The sequence below is a fragment of the Lithobates pipiens genome, unplaced genomic scaffold (genome assembly GCF_037356315.1).
Source record: "Lithobates pipiens isolate NorthernLeopardFrog02 unplaced genomic scaffold, aLitPip1_a1.2 Scaffold_1, whole genome shotgun sequence".
NCBI lineage: Eukaryota > Metazoa > Chordata > Amphibia > Anura > Ranidae > Lithobates > Lithobates pipiens.
Window position 1 is genome coordinate 203290098 of NW_027507685.1, and position 27586 is coordinate 203317683.

The window sequence follows — 27586 nt, forward strand, 5'->3', positions numbered from 1 at the left end:
TGTTGCAGTTAAGGTCTGAGATTTTAGATGTTTCTCATGGGTACTACTTGACCCCCCCCCCTTTTTTTTTTTCTCCTCATTTTCTTGTTCCCAATATCCTTTCCTATTAATTTTTTGTGATAATTGGTTGCATTACCTACCTAATCTGATGATACTGCCAACATCTCCTGAAACAACTTATGCCCCGTACACACGAGTGCATTTTCTGTCGGAAAAAACATCCAAGTTTTTTTCTGACAGAAAATGCGCTCGTGTGTACGGGGAATAAGTTCCGCTAAAGTTTGGCTTGCATACACACGGTCACACAAAGGTTCTCTGAACTTTCGACCATCAAGAACACGGTGATGTACAACACTACGACGAGCCGAGAAAATTAAGTTCAATGCTTCCGAGCATGCGCCGAATTGTTTCCGTGCACGTGTTGGAATTTTGCATGTCGGAATTTGTACAGACGATCGGAACTTTTTCCGACCCAAAAATAGAGACTCTGCTCTCAATCTTTTGCTGCCTGGAATTCTGCCAGCAAAAGTCCGTTGGAGCATGCACATGGTCGGAATTTCTGACCAAAAGCTCACATCCGACTTTTTCTGGCAGAATTTCTGATCGTGTGTATGGGGCTTTAGAGGTATTCACTGAGTCCTCTGTCTACCATGTACAAGGAGTTTTCTCTTTCAATAATTTTTATTGAATTTAACTCTTCGGTAAATACATCATGTATAATCAGAAAATAGAAATAAAGCAAAAACATAACATAAAAAACAGAGAATTCAAATAAGGCAGGATGCATCAATCAGAAAAAGACAAGTTATACAAGGTATCTTATACAGATATATTTGGGGCTATTATATGTCATGAAAGACTTGGAGTGTAAAGATCCACTTCATTTAAAATTTATAATAATGATATATATAAAAAAAAGGGACACAAAAAAAAAAAAAAAAAATATATATAAATATATATATATATATATACATATATATATAAATACATACATACACATAGGTAAAAGGGAAATAGGGAAAGAAAAAAAAAGGGATTTGATTAAGGTTTAAATGGGAGGTGTAGAAGATTTAAACATAGCGGCAACTTCTAAGGAGACCCCCAAGGTCACCACTCCACCCCAATGGGCTCACACTGTGGAGTGGGATAGCTCGGGGGACTCCCGCCGAAGAACCCCCCATCTACGTCCCTTTAAACCCCCGGACAGCACCCAGAAATTGTGCTCCCCGGAGGGAAGCGGACTGCCAAACTTCAAAATTCCCAATTCAATTCCAAATGAACTCTTTAGAACTAGTAAACTCCAGTTAGAACCACAAAGGTTAACTGAGGAAGAATGTAGTAGAATAAGGCAACATCAAATCCATAACTAAATATGAAAATCCTGCTAAAAGAAAAGCAAAGAGAAGAAAAAAAAAAAAAGTGAAGTAGAAAATGAATTCAGGAGAAAGAGGGAGGGTAAGGAAGGGAGAGATGTACAGGATTCAGGGTCTTGGCTCCATCCATGTGAAATTTAAGACAGAAGGTGTCCTGGAAACAATTGTACTTTGATGTGTTGGGCCCATGGATCCCATGTCAATTCAAATTATTGAATGGTATTCCGTAATTTAGCTACTATTTGTTCTTGAACCATAATCCAGGAGATTTTGTGCCTGGTAGCCACAAGGGAAACCCTAGAAGTTTTCCAAGCTTTTGCTAAGGTGATCTTGGCTCCCAAGCACATAAAAAAGATTAGTTGTTGAGTATGTTTAGGGGTATTGTGTAGCCTGCGGTTCAGAAGGATATATGAAGGATCTTGTGGGATTGGGGCTTTCGAGACCTTCCTCACTAGATGTATAAAGTTATTCCAAAAATTTCGTATGCGGGGACATGTCCACCATATATGTAACATTGTACCTAAAAGACCACATCCTCTGAAACAAAGCGGTGAAATCTCTGAATACATCTTTGAAAGTCTCACAGGAACATAATACCATTTCGTTAGAATTTTGACATTAGCTTCGATTAAGGAAATATTCAAAATACCTTTGGAAGAACGTCTAAAAATTCGGAACCACATTTCCGTATCTAGTTGGATGTCCAAGTCTTCCTCCCAAGAACGAGCATATGTCGGTTTGTCACTCCTATCTGCCAGGGACGAGTAGATGAGGGAAATACCTCCTTTGCGGTGACCTTGTTTTAAGCACCATTGCTCGTAAATCGTAGCATTGTAGCTATTTGATTTGTCAAGTTCAAGAGAATGTATAAAACGTTTAATCTGTGAAAGTCTCAATTGTTCTGAATCGGGCATCTCTAGTTTGGAGTAGCAGTGTCCCATTGAAATGGGTCCATTTGGTGTAATGAAATGTCCAATTCTGAAAAGGCCCTTGTTCAACCACCATTGAAAATCTTGGGTATTCAGGCCAGGAGGGAAATCAGGGTTATGGAATAAATGTACGAGAGGTTTCAGTGGGGAAATTAGGTGTTCGTTTTTATATAGTCTGTCACATAGTGCTAGGGATTGAGAAAGTGTGGGGGACAATATGGCAGGTCTTTGTTTTGTTGGTCTCCATAATAGGTGATCTAATGTGTAGTCAGGTACTGCCTGGTTCTCAATAGAAACCCAGTCTGGGCTATTAGTTTTAGTATATATTGCTGAAAATTGTGCTAGTTGTGCTGCTTGATAATATAAAAAGAGGTTAGGAAGTCCTAAACCACCTTGGGTTGTCCGGCGGAACAGGATGTCACGCGTCAGTCTATGACCCTGTTTTCCCCAGACAAATCCAACCACTTTTGATTGGAAATTGTTGAGGGTCAACTTTTTAATAGGTATGGGAAGGGCTCTAAATAAGTACAAAATTCGAGGAAATAAGTTCATCTTGACTGCATTGAGCCTGCCCAGCCAAGACAATCCTTCTTTAGACCATTTAGTTAAATCTGCTTCTAAAGATCTGAAGGCGGGTGGGTAATTAGCATTGTATAAATTACTGACACATTTGGTGAGAGAAATACCCAAATAGGGAATCCTATCTGTAGCCCAGGAGAAGGGAAAGAAGGGCGCAAGTCGGGAGATGGTTAATGAGGGAACTGAAATATTAAGAGCAACTGACTTGGAAGTGTTAACTTGGAGACCTGAGATAGTTCCAAAGTCCCGGAGGAGATGAAGTAAGTTGGGGGTGGAGATTAGGGGTGAGGTCAGAAATATAAGCATATCATCGGCAAAGAGAGCACATTTATGCTCTTCTAAACCACAGCGAACACCTTTAATATTTGTATCTGCTCTAATGGCGATGGCTAGAGTTTCTATAACTATAATAAAGATTAACGGTGACAAGGGACAACCCTGTCTAGTACCTCTACAGATATCTAATGGTTGAGAAAGGTGGCCTAATAGACGTACTTGAGAAGAGGGGGTTGAATATAGGGATTTTAGAATGTTCATAAAATTTGCCCCAAAACCCCATTTGGTGAGAATTTCAAAAAGATATGGCCATGAAACAGAATCAAATGCCTTCTGTAAGTCCAAAGACAGCAGAAGGCCTTCTTGTGTCGGGCCCCCGTCCCATTGCGAATTCAATAGTGATATTAAGTCAATTGCCCTTCTCACCTGATCCGTTCCCTGTCTCCCCGGGATGAAGCCCACCTGATCCTTATGAATATAGTTAGATATAAAACTGGACATTCTGTTAGCTAATATCTTAGTCATAATTTTAAGATCATTATTGATCAGCGAGATGGGTCTGTAATTTCCCACTTCACTAGTATCTTTACCAGGTTTCGGTATAACAGAGATAAATGCGGTATTAGAATCATTCGGGAGGGGGGCTCCATCCCGGAGAGAATTAAAGAACCGGGCCATGTAGGGAGCTAATTTTGATCCAAAAGTTTTGTAATATCTGACGGAGAAACCGTCGGGGCCCGGTGCTGATTCAGATTTAAGGGTTTTAATGACGTCAAGTATTTCGGCAGGGGTAAAGGATTCATCCATTAGTTCTTTATGAGATTGATGTATGTAAGGTAGATCGAGGTGATCGAGGAACTGATTCCTAGCTTTGGAATGTGTATGAGTTGTCTTAGTGTAGAGGTTTTTATAATAATCATGAAATGATTTCAAAATTTCTACCGGATTTTGAGTGAGGGTACCCGAAGATTGTCTAATTTTAGGGAAGACTGAGGTCCGAGTTCGAGGACACAATTTACTCGTGAGTTTGGCACCTATTTTATCCTTTTGGTAATAGAAGCGAGCTCCTGTCCATCGCAGATGTTTTTCTGCTGAGGTAGTGAGTAAAAGATTAAGTGCGATGCGTGCCCTATCAAGTTCAGCCAGGCTCTCTGGGGTAGGATGTCGTTTGTGACTTTTGCTAAGTGTTTGGAATTCCTCTTTGAGTCTTATAAGCTCTGCAGAGTGTTCCTTTTTGAGGCGGGCTGAGAGTTGAATTATTTTACCCCGCATAACCGCCTTGTGTGCCGCCCACAGGGAGCCTGGCGAAATTGAGTCTGAATTGTTATCTGTAAAGTAGTCCGAAAGGGCTGAGTTTAATACCTCACAGTGAGCTTGATTGTTTAGTAGAGACTCATTAAGCCGCCACTGGAATGGTCGTTTATCTCCTCCTCCCCCACGAATAATTAAAGAAACGGTGGAATGGTCAGAGAGAGAGGAATCATACATTTTGGAGGATTCGACCAAATAGATGAAATGTGGAGGAATAAAGATATGGTCTATTCTGGTTAATGTATTATGAGGGATAGAAAAGTGAGTATAGTCTTTGGATCGGGGATTCATTTCTCTCCAAATGTCTATTAGGCCTGCTGATTGTATGGAATGTGCAACCCTAAGACTGCTTTTAGGAGGTCTTTTGGGCATTGGCTTTGTAGGATTAGATCTGTCTGAGGAAAGGTCAAATGGAATGTTCGAATCTCCCGCCAGTATAATAAATCCCTTCAGATGGGATTTCAGCATCAAGAGAGTCTTTTCAAAAAAATGGTCCTGGCGGGAGTTTGGAGCATAGTAGGAAACAAACGTGTAAGTCACTGTATTAATTGTCCCAGAGACCAGGATGTATCGGCCTTCTGGGTCTCTAATCGTTTTGGAATGATGAAAATGAACTTTGTTGGCAAAGCAAATCGCAACTCCTCTTGTTTTATTGGGAGCATTAGCTAAATAAAATTGAGAAAAGTTTTTGTGTAGGAAAATGGGGTTATAAGAAATGGGGAAGTGCGTCTCCTGCATCAAGATAACATCAGCTTTGAGGGCATGAAATTGTTGCATAATTTTACGCCTTTTCACTGGGGAATTAAGGCCTTGAACATTATTGGACATTATACGGAGATTAGATTGTACCTGTGAAGTAGAGATCAAAGGAAGAGCATGGAAGAGTTTATGCTATGTGCGAAAGGAGTACCTGTCTTTGAGGTGATCCCTGGCAGATAGGAGATGACACCCGTTCCTCTGAAGAAATGCTTGTGGAAAAAAAACGAGGAGAATCCAACCAGGCCCTGATCCTGTACAAGGGAGATAGGAAGGAGGATGTGGGTAGAATGGGAAGGGTAAGAAAGAGAGGATGAAAAGGGGGGAAGAAGAAGGTAAAGAGAGAATAGAGCTAGAAAAAGAGAAAAAAATAAAAGAACATCAGAATATGCATTATATAAAATAGCAATTCAAGACAGAAAAAAAAATTAGTAATGTATACAATAAATAAAATAGGAAGGGAAAAAATCCCAGAGCGGCCCTAAAGGGACGCTACAGTCAAACCCCGGTAGGAGATTTAGTTCTCCTATCGAAGTAAAGAGGGGGGCGCATTGTACCCACCCTGGACAACCCCGCCGCCGAGGTTGATTATCTCAAAGGTACTGAAACCAGAAAAAAATAAAAATAAATCTGAGCCCCTACTAAAATAAGCATAGGGGATATATAAATAATGAGCAGCTGCCCTCCTCTTCCTTTATAAAGTGGGTGACCATGAATTAATGGCAGAAAGAGCCATTATAAGAAAAAACAAAAAACAAAAAAAACATCAAATATAAAGCCAAAAGGTCAATTGGAGCGAGAAATAAATAATATAATTATAGAGGAAGAGGAGGGTAATACAGGCACCACAGTAAAATTATATGTCAAAAAAAAAGAAAAGATATTTTTAAATTTTCCACATTGGAAGCAAAAAAAATGAATAAAAAATAAAAATAATTTCTTCTTGAGGAAAAAAAAAAAAACCTGGAGATTTTCCAAGGAAAAACAGGACCTATTATCAACCCGGCCCGGGTAAAGGTTCGGCCCTGAGGACAAACCGTAAGGAAGTCAATTTTTCAAACAAAAAATTTGACAGTTCAGGTGTATATTCAGGTTGGTGGAGATTCCCTCGACCTCTTGGGCATCTGTTTCTGCCATATTTGCGTCAAGGGGCTTGTCGGTGAGGGGCGTTTGGATGAAGAGGATCCTTTCAGTGTAGGAGTCTGTGGAAGTTCCTGATTAATCAATCCCAACTGAAGCAGAAGTCGTTCTCCATCTTGGAACGTCGAGAAGTGGTATGATTTATTGTGATATGAAAAATTCAGGCGTAAAGGAAAGGCCCACCTGTAAGGGATTTCTTTGCTCGTCAGAACTTGAAGTAGTGGTTTAAGAGCTCGTCGTTTTTGGACTGTGTATGGTGATAGATCGGAAAAAATTTGTATGGAATGATCCTGAAATGACAGAGAATCTGAGGTTCTGGAAACTTTCATTATCTCTTCTTTCACTGAATAGTAGTGAGGTTTCACTATAATGTCTCTAGGAAGACCATCTGTGCGAAGAGGTTGCAGAGCCCTATGAGCCCTGTCTAATTCTAGACGATCCTGTGAAATTGTGGGAATTAAACTTTTGATGAGGTCTTGGATAGCGTGATGAATGTCCTTGATAGATTCAGGAATGCCTCTAACACGGAAATTATATCTCCTCAACCTATTTTCGAGGTCGTCAATTTTGGCTGTGGCTGTTTCTAAATGATCCTGGAGTTCTTGAATCCTGGCTGTGTTTTGGTTAATGCGTAGGCATGACTGATCTGATTGTTGCTCTATTGCATCAATCCTGGTTCCTAATTGTTGCAAATCAGCATGGATGGAAGCTGTGATCTGTGTGGCAGTCTGAGATAAACCTCTGGACAACATTTGGGAGAATGCGTTCATCATGGAGGCAAAGTCTGTGGGAGGTGAGGGCGCATCTCTAGGAACTATGTCCCATGGGGCAAAGCTGATAGGTAATATATGCTGTATGGATGGGTTACTTTCCCCCCTAATATGACTCAGAAGGGGGTCCGTGGATGCTGGGGATGGGGTCCCGGGTTGAATTTCACTCACTGTGCCGTTTGAAGTTGAAGTTGAAGAGAGGTGCTTAACTGTGTAGTCTTGGTCCGCTATGGATTCCTCATTGCAGGATGTGTTTTGTGAGGTAACGGCGGCCATCTTGGATCGGCCTGACCTCTCTAACGCTGTGGAAAGCGCGGGTTTGGGGTTCCGTCGGGACTTAGAACCGGGCATTCGTGTGAAGCCTGCGTTTTCCCCAATCCGATGTGACCGTTTACCGGTAAAAACGAGGGCTCAGAAAGTCGTGGCGACGAACGTTAGTCCAGGGTGGCGCGGAGCTCCCGGTCTATGCGGCCATCTTGGACGCTTCCGCGCATGCGCCGCCACAAGGAGTTTTCTAATGGTTACTTTCCTTTACTCTGGTTGATATTACACATTTTACAGATTGATGCAATGGTTTAGACAGGTATTTTAGATGGAGATTATTTCTACCTATGGTTATGTTTGTACTGAGTGTTGTACCTATTTAAGCAACACACAATAAGTACAGAAACCATGGGACAAATACATCCAAAAATAATAGCATATTCATAAAGAGACTCAGCATGCAGATCACATGCAGATCACATGCCAGCCTAAACACCAGTAATGAAAATGTATAAGAAAATGTCCCGAAAAAACAGCCACTAGGCAGTCTCTGTATCCCACATGGAATTTTACATGGCACTATGGTTCCTATTTGATTTGATATATAATCAGAATTGGAGACATTTATGTTTGTGTTTTTCAAAGAATGTGGATCTGGGGAAGGGGGGATTATTATGGTGCCTAATAGTAATAAGGTATAACATAAATTACCAAAATTAAAGACAATAGAATGTAATACATTACATAATTTTTTTTTTAACATTAAAGCTTTATTGGAAAAACAATTATTCATAAAAATATGTATTATCAAAAGTAATACATGGCACACCACAATACAAAAGATAAAATAGTCGTCTACTCAGTTTTGATCGCTGGTCAAGAGAGTCCCAACATGTTTCGCCATTGCCATGGCTTCTTCAGGGGAACCATTTTTTTGACCCAAAGGAAGACTAACAACAACCCTGGCTCATCCACAGGCCCACAATCGATGAGGCTAAACCAAGAGGGGGAGAGAGGAGTGGAACATCCAGCCCTAAGTATCACCAATGGTGACCTATACGAGGTTAATGTAGAAAACTACTTATCGGGAAAGCCAAAGTTTAGAAAAGTTTGGGGTAAAGAGGACACACAGTCGAGCAACCTTAACCCTAATTAGAGATAGTTGAATGTGTTCATCAATTGGGGGCAGTAGTTGGTATCCAACAAAAAAGCCTAGCCTGCTGGCTCTTTGGGGACGCCGTCTTGCACTGCACACGAAAATAAGGGGCCTTATTACTAAGCAGCTTGCTTATTGTATAGCCTTGTTCAGGCTAGGCTTTTTTGCTGGATACCAACTACTGCCCCCGATTGGTGAACACATTCAACTATCTCTAATTAGGGTTCAGGTTGCTCGACTGTGTGTCCTCTTTACCCCAAACTTTTCTAAACTTTGGCGTCCCCGATATGTAGTTTTCTACACTAACCTCGTATAGGTCACCATTGGTGATACTTAGGGCTGGATGTTCCACTCCTCTCTCCCCCTCTTGTGCTAGCCTCATCGATTGTGGGCCTGTGGATGAGCCAGGGTTGTTGTTTGTAACTTTGGGTCAAAAAATGGTTCCCCCGAAGAAGCCATGGTAATGGCGAAACATGTTGGGACTCTCTTGACCAGCGATCAAAACTGAGTAGACGACTATTTTATGTTTTGTATTGTGGTGTGCCGTGTATTACTTTTGATAATACATATTTTTATGAATAATTGTTTTTCCAATAAAGCTTTAATGTTAAAAAAAAAAATTTATGTAATGTATTACATTCTATTGTCTTTAATTTTGGTAATTTATGTTATACCTTATTACTATTAGGCACCGTAATAATCCCCCCTTCCCCAGATCCACATTCTTTGACTTGTAATTTGGGATGAGGTGTCCTATCAATTAGATTTTTTCTCGCCAAGCTTCTCCTTTTCCATGTTTGTTTTTGTTTTTTTACCTGGTCTGTACTGTTTGAAAATTCTTCATAAAAAATGATTCAACATAATATATAAGGGAAGGAACAGGGATAGTGGGGTCATCTTTTCCCAAACATGGCCATATTTAGGCAATCTTGTCACCCTCCATCCTTGCCCCTATGCTTACATGGCTGGAGATACCTGGTAGTGTAAGTGAATGGGCCAGGTGACATCAATGGTTGTCAAGGATGCAGCAGGTGCAGGCACTTATTGCTTCTTTAGCAACCACTCACAACAGGAAGCAGTCACATTCATCCAGGCTGAATGTCCTAAATGTTGGGCATTTGGATGTAAGTTTGGACCGAACACTCGGCTGTTCCCTAGAGGAAAAGCTCTTTTCCACATTGTAGAAAGAAGAACATTAAAACCCAATTCCAGACAACTAAAAAATGATCCCTTGCAGTGAGGTTGTGCCTGCACTGCAAGGTTTAGTTGCTCGTTAAGGTTTAGGGGAACAATAAAATAAGATTTACTTACCTGATCCTCCACTCCAGCAGTCTAGGGTAATGATGTCATCAAGTCCTACGCAGGGTCCATAGCTCTGCATTGGACATGTTGATGCTGAGGGACAGTCCACTGTCAGAGCATGGGCGAGTGCTGTCTTTTGGGGAAACAGGGGATTCGGTAAGTAAAGGTGTTTCTCTTCTCCCTTAGACAAAATTAGTAATTTACTCTTGCAGTGTGGGTACAGCTTCACTGCAGGGGATAATTTGACATTTACTTAGAGTTGGGTTTTAACCCGTTCCCGCCGGCCGTACGCATATATGTGCCCATTGACTGGGTGGGCTTTACTGATGAGCAGCTGCATATATGCATCCATGTTTATTGGCTTTTCTGTACAGACTCACTCACTATGAACTCCCAACACAGTAACTAAGATGTCACGGGCAGCTCCCGATACATACAGTGGGTATAGAAAAGAGTCACCACCTTTAAAATTATCACATTTTGTTGCTTTGCAGCCTGATATGAAGAGAGACACAGCTTTTGTTTTATTCAGCTATATTTACTAGTGCAACTTATAACATCCAAGTGAAAGATATAACACCAACAAGTCAGAAAAAATAAAAGAAATTCAAACACAGAATCCCTGAGTTGGAAAAAAATAATCACCCCTCTTATGTCAGCATTTTGTTGAACCACCTTACAGCCTTTAGTGTGTTGGGATATGTCTACTGACTTTGCACATCTAGACTTTGCTCATTCTTCTTTGCAGAACTGTTCACTTTCAGTTAAATTAGATGGTTACCGTTTGTGGACTGCAGTCTTCAAGTCATTCCACAGATTTTCAATGGGGTTTAAAGCAGAACTCCGGGAAAAAACTTTTTTCCATGTCCTTGTTGCTGATCTCCTACCTTCCTAGACTATGCCATCCATCTTCTTCTGAGCTCTGTAGTTCCTCTGTAATAGCCTGCTGATTTTGAAGAAAAAACGTTAATCCCCTGTAATTTCCTGTTTGGAAGACTGGTGGCTGCTATTCCTCCTGTAACCTCAGCCACTGGTCTTGGCACTTCCTGGTTGTAGTCCTATCTACAGCAAGCAGGGACTTCTACTTCCATCCCTGCTTGCTGTAGTGGGCAGAGGGGTCTCGCAGCCCCCGGTCTGTACCACCCATGGAGGTGGTGTCCTCATCCTCCTCCCTCCTCCTCCTTCCTCCTCCTTCCTCCCTCCTTCTCCCCCTTCCCCTCCCTCCTCCTCCTCCTCCTTTCTCCTCTGTCCCCCCCGCCGCTGCCCGCCCATCATCTCTCAGCAGCAGGGATCATTACAAGACACCAGCTAGATGACAGAGCAGGGATCTCGGACTGTGACAGATCTTGAATCTTGTATTTGAAACACGATCGCCGTACAGCCTCGTCTCCTGGACCGGCATTGGAACAGTGTGCTGTCTATCACAATGCGGTCCAGGAGGTGGGGCTGTATGGCGTTCAGTGTTTTTCAAATACAAGATTCAAGATCTGTCACAGCCCGAGATCCCCGGTCTGTCATCCGGCTGGTGTCTTGTAACGATCCCTGCTGCGCACAGGACACAGATAGGCTGTGTTCTGTGGGCACAGATGAGACTGCACTTATGGGCACCGATAGGCACTGAAAAACTGCACTAATAAGCTACACGTGGGTACAGATAGGCTGACCTGGTGGGCACTGATGAGACAGCACTCATGGGCTAGGGTTTCCACCGTTTCTTCAAGTCAAACTCGAACACTTCCGCATTGCACAGCAATTTTTTTTCATAGTATGCATGGATAAACTATGCATAGATGTTGCTATTAAATAACATTTCTAATCATATGAAGTTAATCACAAGAGTTCCCCTTTACATCAGAGGCCACAGAGTTCCCCTTTACATCAGAGGCCACAGAGTTCCCCTTTACATCAGAGGCCACAGAGTTCCCCTTTACATCAGAGGCCACAGAGTTCCCCTTTACATCAGAGGCCACAGAGTTCCCCTTTACATCAGAGGCCACAGAGTTCCCCTTTATATCTGAACTTGCAGAGTTCCCATTCACTGTAAGGGTGGACTCTGAAGACTCTGATGCAAGGGAGAACTCTGGGGACACGGATCTAAGGGATACTCTGATGTAAAGGTGAACACTGTGGCCTCTGGTGTAAAGGGGAGCTCTGATGTAATGAGTGCTGTGAGATCCTTGATTTACCTTAGCATACTCGCTTAGAGGCAGGAGAGAGAATGGGGGAGGGAGGAGACTTCAGTCACAGACAGGGATGGATGGTGAGCTCAATCACTCCTTGGCAGTCTGCACCTCTCATGCAGATGTATCTTAGGCTGCTGGGCTTCATATTTCCCACCCCCTTTTCTGAGGTACAGTGCTGGGGATTGGAGTGTGGCAAACAAAGAGGGGTAGGGGTGGGAGAAAGGGGTGCAGCTTGAGCCCTCTCTCCTCTCCCGTCTGTGTGTTTTGGTCGGCTGTTAGTGCTGACTTTGCGCAGTGTGAAAGAGAGTGTAACAGACACTCTCAGCTTAGACAACTGCAGCCAGCAACCCTGCTTGGAAGCCATAGTCCGGTCTGAATAATGTGTCCGGGTCTCAGACAGTCTGAAACACAGACGCATGATTCCAAAGCCGAACTGTCTGGGTGAATACCGAACAGGTGGCAACCCTATTATGGGCACTGATGGGCACTGATGAGCTGCACTGGTGGGCACAGATGAGACTGCACTGGGCACAGACTGCACTGATGGGCATAGATGAAACTGCACTGATGGGCACTGATAAGGTTGGACTTATGGGCACAGATATGCTGCACTAATAAACTGCAGTGTTGGGCACTGAGGTGGCACTGATGTGGCTGCACGTATGGGCACTGATAAGCTGCACTGAGGTGGCACTGATGGGCACTGATAAGCTGCACTTATGTGCACTGTTAAGCTGGACTGATGGGCACTGATAAACTGCACTGTCGGCCACTGATGAGATTGCACTGAGGCAGCACTTATGGGCACTGATGAGGCTGCATTAATAAACTGCACTAATGGGCAATGATCCTTGTATCTTAGAGCAGACTTCTGGGAAAATCAGTGAGCCAATCGCACAAGCAGGAAATAACATTTCTGGGTGGCATTCCATACACGATCAGGGGTACATAATGCCTCCAGGTTGCCGCATTGCATTTTACAGAAAATTACAGCGCTTCAGGTTGAAAAATAAAGGTATTTTTTAATAACATTCAATTACAATATGACTTGTGTAGCAATTGTATATGCTATACTATTTATTTGCTATTTTTTCCCTACAAAAGTGGAGTTACCCTTTTAGGTATGGTGATTATTTGCTGCTGTGTTACAAGATCATGAATATCTGGCACTGGAAGTATATGTGAGTGAGCTGTCCTGCATTTTGTTGGTGCTCTTGCCCCGCATATTATAAGAAAGTCATACTTATCAGTAAAATGACAGGATGTAGACTACTTCCCAGGAACTGTCACAGTAGAAGGGTATTGTAAGAAGTATAGCAGTATTATTAGATGGTACAACTTGAGACTTCATGCTCTATAAAAAGAAAGTAGAGGGACAATGCAAGTAAACAGGAAATGGGAAGAGGCTGGTCAGTCCTTGATGTTTTCCTTTTTCATTTCGCCAGAAAGAAATCTGCATCCACCAAGATTCCAGACACTAAAGGGTGCAAGAGATGTTGTGTTGGTAAGATTTCCCCTAGTTCCTTCTTCGATAATGTTTTAAGGTATCCACAGACATTAGAAACATAAAAAAGTGATGGCAGAAAAAGACAGAGAAGTCCATCAAGTCTGCCCATTTATTTCATTTTTTTGTTTCTTATTTGTTTCTTTTTTCCTTAACTTTTTTGTGTATAGATCTATGTTTTTCCCAAACCTGTGCAAGCCATTTACTGTTGACTGTCTCACTTCCTCTGCTGGAAATTTATTCCAAGTATCAACTACCCTTTCAGTAAAATAATACTAATAATAAAAATAATAAAACTAAATATGAGTTTTGAACTTTCCTCCAGTTAGTTTGGGTCTTGATTTTGGTTTCATATTGAAAAGACTGCCTTTCTGAACCTTATTCACCCCTTTGATGTATTTAAAGTTTTCAATCATGTCTCCCTTTCCCTTCTTTCTTTCTTCCTGACTACATATTTTTTATTATTCCAGGTACTTATTTAGCGGCGTAATTTTATGCAGCACTTTACATATATATAATATATATATATATATATATTGTACATTCACATCAGTCCCTGCCCTCAAGGAGCTTACAATCTAAGGTCCCTAACTCACAGTTATACATACACCTACTATGGCCAATTTAGACATAATCAAATTAACCTACCAGCATGTTATTTGGAGTGTCGGAGGAAACCCACGCAGGCACAGGGAGAACATGCAAACATCAGGCAGGTAGTGTCATGGTTGGGATTGGCACCAGAGACCCTTTTGCTGCGAGAACCACTATTCCACTGTGCTGCCTTATATTAAGTTCCTGAAGTCGCTCTCGTTGTGTTTTATCCCCCAAAACTTTCACCATGTTTGTCACCTGTCTCTGGACTCGTTCTATCCCAGAATACAGGACACCGTGTTCTAAATGAGGACTCAGCAAAGATCTATATAGGGGGATCAGGATCTCCTTCTGGTGATCCCTCTAGAGATTCATCCTAGGATTCTATTCACTTTTCCCCCTGCCTGGGAAACCTTTTTCTTCTGTAGTGTTGGCCAACACTGGACCACCAATGTTGTATTCTCTCAAGGGATTCTTTTTCCCTAGTTGCATTATTTTACATATAGAAACATTGAATGCATGTCCACTGCTTTGACCAATCTTCCAGCTATGCCAAATCATGTTCCATGTTACAGACACCTCCATGGTTACCTTTGTATTATCAGAAAAAGACACACCTTACCCAACAAACCTTTAGTTATATCACTTAAATGGAACACGACCTAGTACAGAACCTTGTGGTACACACTAGTGACTGGTCCCCGTTCTGAATGGACCCCATTTACAACCACACTGTGGTATCTATCTTTTAGCCAACTGCATATCCACTTAACCACCCAAGGATTAAGTCCTTGCTTGTACAAATTTTGTATTAGAACATTATGTGGAACTGTATCAAATGCCTTACTGAAATCAAGATCTGGTAATATCAAGAAATGAAGATTAACCTTAGATCAATAACAGAAATGAATAAGGAAAAAAACCTACCCACTACTAGCATCAGGTTATCTTGGCTTCAAGAAAGGAAAATAACAAATCAAACCAAGAAATTAAATGCAACCAGCAGGAGTTTGGTTTACAGATGGAGAGATATAGTCATTGCTGTAGCCATGGCCCTGTAGGGATTGCTGAATGTAGTGGTTCACCTGTCACACAGCCCAGCCCGGCATCCATCTCTCAGTCACTCAGAGACATAGAACAGTACAAAAACTCTTTTTTTTTTTTTTTTCTTTTTTTATTGAGGAGATTGAATTAAGATGAGAATAGGAAATTATGGGATGCCCAGAAAGATTCAATGCAACTTGCTTGGAACTACTATATACACTCCTGTATAGACACTCTAGCCTTCTCTCCAGCAAAACTCTTGCTTAAGACCTCTTTCCTTTACTCCTCCAGCACTTCACTTGCTGCAGACTGTTACTCCTCCAGACTAGCTAGCACCGCATGGTTAGGCCTGACACTAACTCAGCCAGGCCTCAGTGTATTGCCTTTTGCAGGCAGGGGCCCCCGGGCCCCTGTGGTGTAGAAAAAGTTCAGGTGCTAGCTGTCCTCTACTGAGCTACTAATCCCAGACAGCTCTCTTCAGGTCCTGCCAGCCAGCCTGGCTGCAAAGACCTCTCGCCACTGCCCCTCCCACAGTCCACTCTTCTGGTTCTGCACCCATCTCAAACTGCAAACTCCCAGTTCTTTCAGACAGTCCTCCCGACTGTGCTTCACTCACCAGCCCTCCAGGCTGTGACCAGTTGTCATCCCTGGAGTCTATTAGCAGTGCTCTCTCCCGCTGTCCTGTCCTTGCTCTCTCATGTGCCTTTCTTATAGGATCTCATCTCTCCTCCTGGATGCATCTGAACCCCAGCCCAAGGTCACCCCCTTGGGAGATCCCCGTGGGCCCCGATAGCCTCCACACTCTCTCACTCCAGCTCTTACACCCGAAAACTCCTTCCCAGCTGGGCTGACCCTAGGTATTTAAGGAGGCTTGTCCCTTGCTAATCCAAGTTGGGGATTGGTCAACGCTCCTCAAGATACCCCAGGCAGCTCCACCTCTCCTTTCCTCCTAAGACCTTCTAGAAAGAAGAGGGCATGACAGTGATGCTACCTGTGAGCCACCCAGCCCTGCCCTGAGCCACTCCCAGCCCAGAATGAAAACAGGCCTATCCACCAGCTAGGCCTGCCTACATTTTTACTACTCTATCAGAAAAATCCTCACTTTAGCACCTACCAAACTACAGGGTGTTACATTGTCTTTCAGTAAAATTACTTTTTGTTATCAAAACATTTAAATGTTTAAAAAAAATGTTAAATGTTCATAAAAAAACCCCCCATACAAATTGGTCCATAATCTACTTCTGGATCGCTTAGTCTCCTACTGCAAACATTTTAGTTCACTATTTCACTTACCCCTTTTCTTTGTCTTCTTGTTCTTAGCTCATGATGGTGTGCGTGATAGTTGGTTTTTGTGTGTAGCGATGGAAACCAGTGTACTCTTGTTGGAATGGTATCAACCACTTGAAAAGTTTATGTTAATGAAGGTAAGAGCAGCCACCTGGGTTCTTCTGTTTTCTGTATCACCAGGGCAGGTTTAGCTTGTCACCAACTTCAGTGCACCTTCGCTGACCATGATGTTTTTCTGATGTTTTCCCTGCACTTTGTGAATGGTCCCACAGTCTTCTGGGACCTGTGATGTGTCCCAAAAGGCTGCAGGGAGTATGGAAGTGGGCGGGGGGGGTGAACGTCTGCTCAGATCACTGCGATGATCCAGCTCGTAGTGGGGGAGCAGCTACCTGTCAAAATCAGGTACCCGCTCCCCCCCAAGTATGTACCAAATATAAAGGAGGGGGAAGAGCGGACCATCCCCTTTTGGGTGAAGTTCCTCTGAAATTAGCTAATAAATGGTATCACTTAAACTCCAAACATTCTGCATTTGCCTAACATTGAAATAAATATAAATGCAGAAACCACAAACAAAATGCCATCATTAAAATATATAAAAGAAAACAAACAAAAATTAAAAACTAAATAAGTTGGATTCCTGGAACTTCTAGGGGTGAATGTATACAGACTTGCTGCAGATGGCAAACCTCTAGCCATTTCAATGGCACAAGTGTTTTTTGTTTTTGGCTATACAAACACATTAACCACTTCATTCTACCATCTTTCTAGAACTTCAAGACAAACAGAAATGGAAGGCCTAGTGCATTACCAAAGATAATTTAATAATAAAAATGTTTTATATAAAAGTGGGTACTCACAAAATGCAACTGACAAAAGGCCATAAAAACAATGCATGGACATGCACGGGGTACAGCTAACACGTTTTGGGGGTGAACCCCCTTCCTCAGAGCTAGGCTCTTTGGTAATGCACTAGGTGTGCTAGCCTTCCATTTCTGTTTTTCTTGTAGTTCTTTTCGGATTACCCCATCTGAGGAAGGTAGCATCCACCCAGTTTTGGATACCATATATACCTTTCACACCACCGTTTTATTTGACATCTGTTACTTCACACCTTTGAAGAACTATTAGCGCTGCAAGTGACTGTTTTTTGTATCTTTCCAGAACTTCCTTTTACCCTGTTGTACTTTTTTTTCCCTCTTGTTGCAGCATTTTGATTTTCCCCTGCCCTGTCCTCTGAGAATATTTGAAATGCTGGTGGTGCCAGGAGAACAATACCCTCTTGTTTGCATTGGGGTCCGCAAAGGGTCATCCTCTAATGGCAGAATCCAGCTCCAGACCATCAACCTCAGCTCTCTGAGCTCCTGGTTTACAGACAGTGGAGAAGGTATGATATGAGCATATGGGCTTTCTTGATGGTTTATGCATTCATTTTATTTTTATTTTAAACATGTCTTTATTCGGAAAATGCAGCATACAACATAAAGGCGAAATACAATTAATGTATACTGTCATTTCAAACTGTGGCACATATTCTCGGACAACATTACATTTCAGCTTAACCTTACAGCATACTCCGAGAGATATAAACAGTCTCCAATTAAACAGGAAACATATAACAGTAAGCATGACATCAATATTTTTGTAAAATTAAACAAGAAAGTTTAACTGACTATTAGCCTCTCCAAACTAGGGCCCAAATAGGCGATATACGGCTGGTATAATCAAGGAGTATATCTAGTCTGGACTTAGGTAGACGACAGGTAGTTCATATCTCCCTACACTCACCCCTACAGGGTTCACGCTGTCAGAGTAAGGAAACCTGAAGCAGGACCACAAACCTAGAAGAGCCCTGTCGTCCGTACGCGCCTCCTCCGAGTCCACTCAGTAACGTGGTTCATCACCAGCTAATTCCTATGCATAGTTGTATAGTCATAGCGTTCCAAAGCTCTGTGAGAATATAAAGATAGAGGGAAATTGGGGAGGGTATAGGGGTGAGGGTACAGGGGTAAGACATGGCAAGGGATGGTTGCGTTGTCCTAAATGGGCACCCAGTGTACTCGGGGAAAGCGACCACTGTTGGAAGATTGGAACCATTAGTTTAGCAATTATTTTCCCACTTATTTTCAATCATTTTCAAATATTTTCCCAGGTCAGGCTATATCTCGTTTAGCAATGTCTTGCATTCTGTGGACGCACGAAAATGTATCCAACAAGCCCACACTGTAGTAAATTTTGGCGTAGTGTTATAAAGTTGGTGCACAAGTTCTTCCATTTCCATTGTCCGCCCTACCCGACGGATCCAGTCCCCTACCGTGGGGGGCGTAATAGATTTCCAGCGAATGGGCAAACACATTTTCGCTGCATTCACAAGGTGCAAGACAAGAGATTTCCTATATTGCTTCTGTGGTATAGAGGCGTGATGAAGTAAATATTGTGCAGGTGTATATTCCAAGGTGTAGGTAGTTATTTTAGAAATTAGTTGGTGTATGGCTGTCCAATACGGTTGAATAGCGGGGCATTCCCACCAAGCATGTAATAACGTCCCCTCCATTGTCTTACATCTCCAACATGTGGACGATGTGTTAGGGTAAAATTTGTGCAACAAGTCAGGTGTTCTGTACCACCTGGAGTACAGTTTATACCCGTTCTCCTGAACCGACACATTTCGTGAGCCCTTGTGAATATGTAGCAAAATGTTTTCCCAGTCTTCTCGTGTGAGCTCTAAGTTCAGCTCCTCTGCCCATCTGGTATTGGCAAGGTCATTTAAACTGTTGACAGCTGGGAAGAGGAGTGCGTAGAGTTCAGAGATTAAATGCCTTTGTGGTTCCTGTCTGTTGCATAGTTCCTCGAAACTAGTAAGTTCTCTATACCATTGTGACTTGAGAGGTGTACTTGACAGAAAGTGCTTTATCTGGAGGTAATTGAAGAAGGGAATGTACCTATCCGGGAATTTTTCGGGGAGGGAATGAAAGGGGATTAAATTTCCCCTATCAAAGAAAGATCTGGCTCTTAAGACATCTTGTTGAGTCTGGTCTATTAGTTGTCGTGGAGAAATGCCTGGAGGAAAGTCTGGGTTATATTCCAGTGGAGAGAGTGGGCCAGGAGAAGAGGAAAGTTAAAATTTTTGACGTATCGCTCTCCATGTGTGTAAAGTCGCCCCTATCAACGGATGAGAGTGAAGCGTATGTGAGATAGAAGGGGGGTCCAACCAAGGAAGGAGTCTGACCGGGATACCGGTGGCTGTCTCTTCTATGTCTACCCAAGCTTTGGCTTACCTGTGAACATGCCAGTCCACTATTCTAGTGAGCTGGCAGGCCCAATTGTACTTTTGTAAGTCGGGGACTCCCAATCCGCCTTGCAATTTGGGCAAAGTAATTTTTCCCCACCTTATGCGAGGATGCTTATTGGCCCATATAAATTGAGAGCTGAGAGCTTTGTATGTGGCGAAAAATGCCTGTGGTAGTTTGATCGGAATGGTTTGCATGAGATACAAGACCCTGGGGAGAACGTTCATCTTCAGGATCGAGGATCTGCCAAACCACGAGATCATGCGTTTATTCCAAGTTTGCAGGTCTTGCCTGATAGTATTCAAAAGGGGTAAAAAGTTTCGAGGGTAGAGATCGGATAGTTTCGTTGGGAGCTGAATTCCCAGATAAGTTAAGGCGTGTCTCTCCCACCCAAACGGGAAGTTTAATTTGCAATGAGTCAGCACGTTTTCAGGAAGAGTAATATTAAGGGCCTTTCGATTTATTGTAATTAATTTGCAAGTTAGCTATTGATTTAAAAAGTGCCAGATCCTGGAGTAGATTTGGTATCGTGATGTTCGGTTCCGTTAGGAACAAAAGCACATCATCAGCGTATGCTGCCACTTTGTACTCTTTGTCGTTTATCCGAATCCCCTTAATGTCACCGTTCAGTCGGAGCTTACGTAACATTGGTTCTAATGTAAGGATGAAGATGAGGGGAGACAAGGGGCAGCCCTGTCTGGTCCCGTTGGACAGGGAGAAGGCATCCGACAGGTGACCGTTCGCTCTAATTCTGGCCGTGGGAGAAGAGTATAGGGCAGTGATGAATTGCATTGTGCGTTCTCTAAAACCCATTTTGCAGAGCGTCGCCATCATGTAATCCCACGCCACCCTGTCAAATGCCTTCTCCGCGTCCAACGAGAGGAGAAAGCCTGGTTTACGGGATGTGGACAACCACTGATGTATGCTTATTGCCTTCAAGGTGTTATCCCGGGCCTCCCGTCCCGGGACAAAGCCTACCTGGTCTAAGGATATCAATGAAGGGAGTAAGGGGAGTATGCGATTAGCCAGAATTTTGGCGTAGATCTTCATGTCAACGTTTATAAGTGAGATGGGTCTGTAGTTGGTCACCAAGGATTCTTCCTTCCCTGGTTTGGGGATCACTGTGATGTGAGCCTCAAAAAGGTCCGTGTGCGTTATAGGGGAATTTGGGAGATTATTAAATGTGTCTAAGAGGTGAGTGAGTAAGGTGTCAGAGAATGTCTTATAATACAGGGTTGAGAGGCCATCAGGGCCTGGGCTCTTACCCGGTTTTAGTTGTTTCAGAGCCGCCTGTAGTTCTTCCCCAGAGATCGGTCTGTCTATGTCAGCTGCCGCTTCAGCAGAGATAGGTCCAGGGCAGTAATCTGTCAGGAAGTCCGCAATCAACCGGCTTCTATCAGGTTGGGATCCTGCTTGGTGGGCGGGTGGGAGATTATATAACTTTGAGTAATATTGTTTAAACTGATCAACAATACCCGAAGGGGTTTTTATTTTGTTACCTGAGGGGTCAGTGATATAATGTATCGTCGTCCTTGCTTTCTTTTTCTGAATCGCTCTAGCCAATAATTTCCCCGCCTTATTGCCAAATTCATAATAATTCCTTTGCATAAGTACATACTTACGTCTGATCGGTTTACCCAGTTCCTCCAGGAGGTCTTCTCTAGCTTGCAAGAGTTCGGCTAGCGTACTCTCAGCCAATGTCTGCTTATGTTTTTGTTCTAAAAAATGAATATGTTTGGACAACTCATCTATACCTTTAAGCCTAGCCTTCCTTTTCTGCGCCGCCATGGAAATGAGTTCCCCCCAATCACGCATTTGTGCGCCGCCCATCTAGTGGAAGGGTGTATTTCCGCCGCCGCGTTATCTTTGAAATATTGCAAAAGGCACGTTCTAAGTCTGTGAACAATGTCCAAATCGCTCAGTAGGGAGTCGTCCAAGCGTCAGGTATAAGGCTTCGTAGGCCGGGTGGGAAAGGAGATGGTGGCCGTTATTGGGTGGTGATCTGATATCAGCATCGGGCCAATGTCAGCTGCTACCAATGACTCTAGATTTGCTTGTGACAGGAAGAAGTAGTCAATCCTTGTATATTTGTTGTGTGGGGGTGAATAATAAGTAAAGTCCTTCACTGTCGGATGAGGCGTCTGCCAGGTATCATGAAGGGTCAGTGTGGAAAGTTGCATCTTGATGGCACGTAGTGCCCTGTATGATATTGAGGAGTAGGGATGAGCCGAACACCCCCCGGTTCGGTTCGCACCAGAACTTGCGAACGACCCCCGCGTTCGGTACGAACGTTAGAACCCCATTGAAGTCTATGGGACTCGAACGTTCGAATTGGAAAGTGCTAATTTTAACGGCTAATATGCAAGATAGTGTCCTAAAAAGGGTTTGGGGACCTGCCTCCTGCCTCAGGGGACATGGGTCACTGCAAAAAAAAGTTTTAAAAACTGCAGTTTTGGCGGGAACACTGATTTTAATGATGATTAAAGTGAAAAAAAAAAGTGAAATATTCCTTTAAATATGGTGCCTGGGGGGTGTCTGTAGTATGCCTGTGAAGTGCCACGTGTTTCCCGTGTTTAGAACAGTCCCTGCACAAAATGACATTAAACGGAAATAACACCATTTAAAACTGCTTGCGGTTTTAATGTTATATCTGGTTCCTGCAATATGGTTGAAAATCATTGAGAAACATGGCATGGGTAGCCCTCCCTGCCCATTACCAGCCTATTTGGGTCTTGTACGCATATTAAGGGGAACCCCGTACCCATATTAAAAAAAGGAAATGCGTGTGGCCCCCAGGCCCTATATACTCAGAACAGCAGTATACAGGCGGTGCAAACAAGACAGGGACTGTGTAGGTTTGTTGTGTTGAGTTGAATCTGTTTGTCATTTTCAACCGGTACATTTTTAAAGTGTAGCTCCAGTCAAAAAAACTATCTTTAAGCTTTTTGGAAAACATAGGGAAGGGTTATCAGCCCTGTATAATTTGTTTTGTCATCCATCTTTTTTCATCTCACTTGCTGCTGTCTCCTTGCGTTTGCAAGTAGGAGATGTTTGTAAGTTGGATGTTTGAAAGTAGGGGCCTGCCCTATATTATAGCGGTATGTACTGGGTACAGAGCACGCAGACAGCACGCACTATCTCCTAACACTACTGACTGCAAGCTCTATTATTAACCACTTGTTAGCCCAATGTTTGCATAAAGTGAAAGATGAAGTTATGCTGAGTAAATAGATATCAAACATGTCACTCTTCAAAATTGCACATGCCCGTGGAATGGCGCCAAACGTCGCTACTTAAAAAATCCCCATAGGCTACGCTTTAATTTTTTTTTTACTGGTTACATGTTTTGAGTTGCAGAGGAGGTCTAGGACTAGAATTATTGCTCTCGCTCTAACATTCTCGGCGATACCTCACATGTGTGGCACATGCGAGCACATGGGGACATGGGCGCTTTAATTTTTATTTTATTTTTTTATTGTTCATTTTACTTTATTTATTTTAGTTTGACATTTTTTTCCCCAAAAATATATTTTTGATCACTTTTATTCCTATTACAAGAAATGTAAACATCCCTTGTAATAGGAATATGGGTTGACAGGTCCTCTTTACAGTGAAATCTGGGGGGTCAATATGACCCCACATCTCACCTCTAGGCTGGGAAGCCTGAAATAAAAAATAAAAAAAAAGATTCTGGCTTTGATCGTACTGGCGAGTTGGTAGAAGCACCGGAGGGCGGTGAGGGGTGGGGGGCGTCTATGGCTGGGTATTTCAGGGTATCACCGAGTATGGCTGGGTATCTCTGAGTATGGCTGGGTATGGCAATTTATGGCAGGGTATTACAGAGTATTGGCGGGGTACTACAGAGTAATAGCAGGGTACTGCAGAGTATTGGGGGGTACTACAGAGTAATGGCAGGGTACTGCAGAGTATTGGGGGTACTGCAGAGTAATGGGGGGTACTGCAGAGTAATGGCAGGGTACTGCAGAGTAATGGCAGGGTACTGCACTGCAGAGTAATGGCGGGGTACTGCAGAGTAATAGCGGGGTACTGCAGAGTAATGGCGGGGTACTGCAGAGTAATGGCGGGGTACTGCAGAGTAATGGCAGGGTACTGCACTGCAGAGTAATGGCGGGGTACTGCAGAGTAATAGCGGGGTACTGCAGAGTAATGGCGGGGTACTGCAGAGTAATGGCGGGGTACTGCAGAGTAATGGCAGGGTACTGCAGAGTATGCACTGGTATTGCAGAGTATTGGCAGGGAATTGAGGGGTTAAATTCGGTGAGCAGCGATGTGGGCACTGCAGATGCAGCCCACATCGCTGCTGACACCGATCTCTTTCCCCTCCGCTGTACCGATCGGTACAGAGAGGGGAGGGAGGAACCGGCGTCATAACATGACGCCGGTTTGTTTCCAAGTGATCACTTCCGTCATTTGACCGAGCAATCACGTGGTAAACGGCCGCTATGAGCGGCCGTTTACCGTGATCCGTGATGCGCCGGGTCCTGTGGACCCGGCGGTCACGGATGCTCTCGAGTGCGCACACCTCGGGGCACGCGAGAGCAGAATTCTGGGAGGCCGTTAATTAACGGCCTCTCAGAGTTAAACAACCGCCCTGAAGCCGTTAATCGGCAATGGGCAGTTGTTAAGTGGTTAAAGCTAGATCACTAGCTATATAGGTGAGGTGAATATAGTGGTGTATACTGCAGTCAGGGCACAGACAACAACCACTACACAGCAGCAAGATAGGAAATCAGCCAAAAACGATTGGTGTGTACTGTGTTGAAGGTACACAGAACACCCACTGCTTCAGATGCTAAGTAACACACTACACGAAGCCGCCTCAAAGGCGGCCTTGTATAGTGTGGGGCGTGCACTACACAGCCTGAGCTATGATTGGCCACAGGCAGGATGCCTGTGGCCAATCATGGCTCTCCTCGCTGCCGGCGCTGCGATTGGCCAAGCATGCGGGGTCACAGTGCATGCTTGGCCAATCATCGGGCAGCAATGCACTGCGCCAACGCAGTGCATTATGGTCCGCGCGCGCGTCACTCGAATTTTGACGCGAACGGCCAAAACTTTCGGAATTCGCCGAACGCACGAACAGCCAATGTTCGAGTCGAACGTACGTTCGACTCGAACATGAAGCTCATCCCTATTGAGGAGGAACCTGAAGAGGAAACTAGTGTGGGGGACAGGGCAAGGTTGAAATCCCCCCCAACCACCAACATGCCTTTAAAAAAGGAGGTAAGTATTCGCATAGTGTTTCTGAAGAAGGGCACTTGATTTTTGTTTGGGGCATATAGATTTGCTAACGTGAGATCTCGGCCAAATAGCTTCCCCTTCAGAAAAATGTAACGGGACTCTATGTCAATGAGCGTGTCCTCTACTTGGATGGGACAGTTTTTGGAGATGAGGATCGAAACTCCCTTGGTCTTCTAGGATGGGTTGGTGGCATGAAACTCTGTAGGATACTGGGGGGAGCGAAATGTGGGGGTTTTGTCCGTTTTAAAGTGTGTCTCTTGAAGAAAGACCACATCCGCTTTAGCCTTTCTTAGGAGGAGCAACAGTTGCAACCTTTTTTCTGGTGTATTAAGCCCTTTAGTGTTGAGTGAGTACAGCCTGACCTGTGGTGAAGCGGTAGTATTGTGAGCGGGATGCATCACGTGTGACTGGTGCCTAGGTACGCAAGGTTAGAGCGTTAAATTCAAGGGGGAAGGGGAAGGAGAGGGAGGGGTTGTGAGGGGATAGGAAGGAGTGGGTAGGATGGGTGTCAAATAGACTACCCAACGGCAACCGTAGGGATAGAAGACCTGCTCCTTCCCAGGAGTACCGGTGCCACTAAAGTTACGGTGCCGAGACCGCAGGAGCCCTGCTATCGAAAGGGCCCCTCAGTCTAAGTCACCGTGATGGGGTTGAACCAGAATCCTCGGAAGAGTCTGGAAACAGTTATCTGGGTAGGACGCCGACGTCCAGCCCCTTAGAAGGCTTATAAATCTAGGATATAAAACGGAGGCATGACACCTGCAAAATAAGCATCAGGTAACCACACGGATGCAATGTGAGATGTACCTTCTTGCCTCACAATAACATAACATTAGAAACTCAAAACTATAAACCATAAATCCCTACTAGATACCTTTTAACAGTGGCTGCTGCCATATGTTGCCCGAGCTACATGAAATAAAGGAGCTAGATGAGGGAAAGAGACCACGATCGACTGTAAACAGGTGGTGACAATGGTTAAGATTGGGTAACCATTAGACAGTGGGCATAACAGGCTATCGGTTCGGATAAGCATCTTACAAAGAAATATTAAACTGAAACTAAAGAATAACTAAAATTGCCTCCCATGGAGTGCATCTCCCCACAACTGCAGGTATCATATACATGTGTACTCCCCCTTGGGCCCCCCTCCGTACACGGAGTTTGCCCAAAGACGAGGGCTCAGGTTTCAATGCAGGAATTTCTCATGAATGCTTGACTCATGCAGCCCCATTTGCATGAATCCTACCTGCTCCATTGTGAAACGCTGATCCGAAACCGCGTCCCCCACTCCCCCTGAAGTACTGTCGAGGCGAACAAACCAAAACTCCGGTGCGACAATAGGTCGACCGCACAAGTAGAAATACCCACATTCATGAGCGCAGGGCAGCCTACTACGTTTCTTGCGACATCCCAGGGGCCCAAGGGCTGTTCTAAGCGTGCTAGGGTATCATGAATGAAAAATCTGAAGAACACAATCTTTGCAAACTAATGTCCCTTCTATTTCTATGGCTAACATCCCTAGCCGGAGAGGGCATGCCAGGAGAGTAGACTTATCGGGTGTTGTCAGCAACCGAGCATGTACGCGGAAAGGATATGAAGGGGGAGGAAGGGGATTAAGGATCCCTGTTACATGAAACTTTCCATCCCTCCTCTCGTGTAAGTCTAATGAGGTAAACAAAAGTGTCATCACCGAGGATCATTAGTCTAATTTTGGAGCCTAATACCTTGCCTTAAAAGCACTCCGGCATGTCCCCTCCTGCTTCCATTCACACTTCCCCTACCCCTGAAAGCTTTATAGTTCTACAGGGACGTGCAAGATAATACCAATAGCGATACAGTACATGGGTAAACTTGTATTAATGTCTTCGACTTCTGTCACAGCCTTGGTACCTTAATGTTTGTATAAAGCTGTGTGAGCTCAGCTTAGACATGCTGCAAACAAGGCCAAATATGTCCGTTCCCCTTAAAAATTGTAGGGGCTCAGAGATCAACGAGTGCATATTCGCAAAAGGTATGAACAACAAACAAAAAGAGAAAAAAGAAACTGATGAGAAGGTTTGCAGATCCAAAGGAAAAAGGTGGAAGAATGAATTCACTTATCTGTGTGTTTCTTTCACAGTTCCGGTGAATGTCTGCGGTATTCCTCCCGATCCCGCCGTGCCCTGCGGGAACGTGGCGAAGCAGAGGGGCTATGCCCGTTGCGAGAATCTCGCCTTTGTAGGGTGGTTTCTGTTCCGTGAAACTGACCGGTGCCTGCGGTACCTGCTGGGTTGGGCATCCATCTGCTCCTCTCGGCCTCTCTCTCTGCTGGGTGGAGGTCTGGGACGAAATGCTGCATACCAGCTGGGCACATCTACCTGCGGAATGTCTAAAGTGGCACAGAAAAACGGTAATTCCTCAGGGACACGCAGTACCGCCGTGCGGCCTTGATACGAGGCCGCTAAACCAAAAGGGAACTTCCACTTGTACTGTAAACCTTTGGCCCGCAGAGCATCAAGTAATGGCCTCAGATCCCTGCGGTGTTGAAGCGTGATTCCAGATAAATCTTGGTAGATGTGGATGGTAG

At 43.9% G+C, this 27586-nt stretch overlaps 1 protein-coding gene across 3 annotated transcripts in view; it reads left to right on the plus strand.

The window, feature by feature from the left end:
• Positions 1-27586, plus strand: part of MAP4K1 (mitogen-activated protein kinase kinase kinase kinase 1) — a 250064-nt gene that overhangs the window by 207431 nt on the left and 15047 nt on the right. For all 3 annotated transcript variants that reach the window (XM_077480613.1, XM_077480595.1, XM_077480604.1), the window contains 3 exons: positions 13485-13543; positions 16502-16605; positions 17675-17852. In XM_077480613.1, the coding sequence (XP_077336739.1) occupies positions 13485-13543; positions 16502-16605; positions 17675-17852 (341 nt within the window). The remainder of the gene's footprint in view (positions 1-13484; positions 13544-16501; positions 16606-17674; positions 17853-27586) is intronic.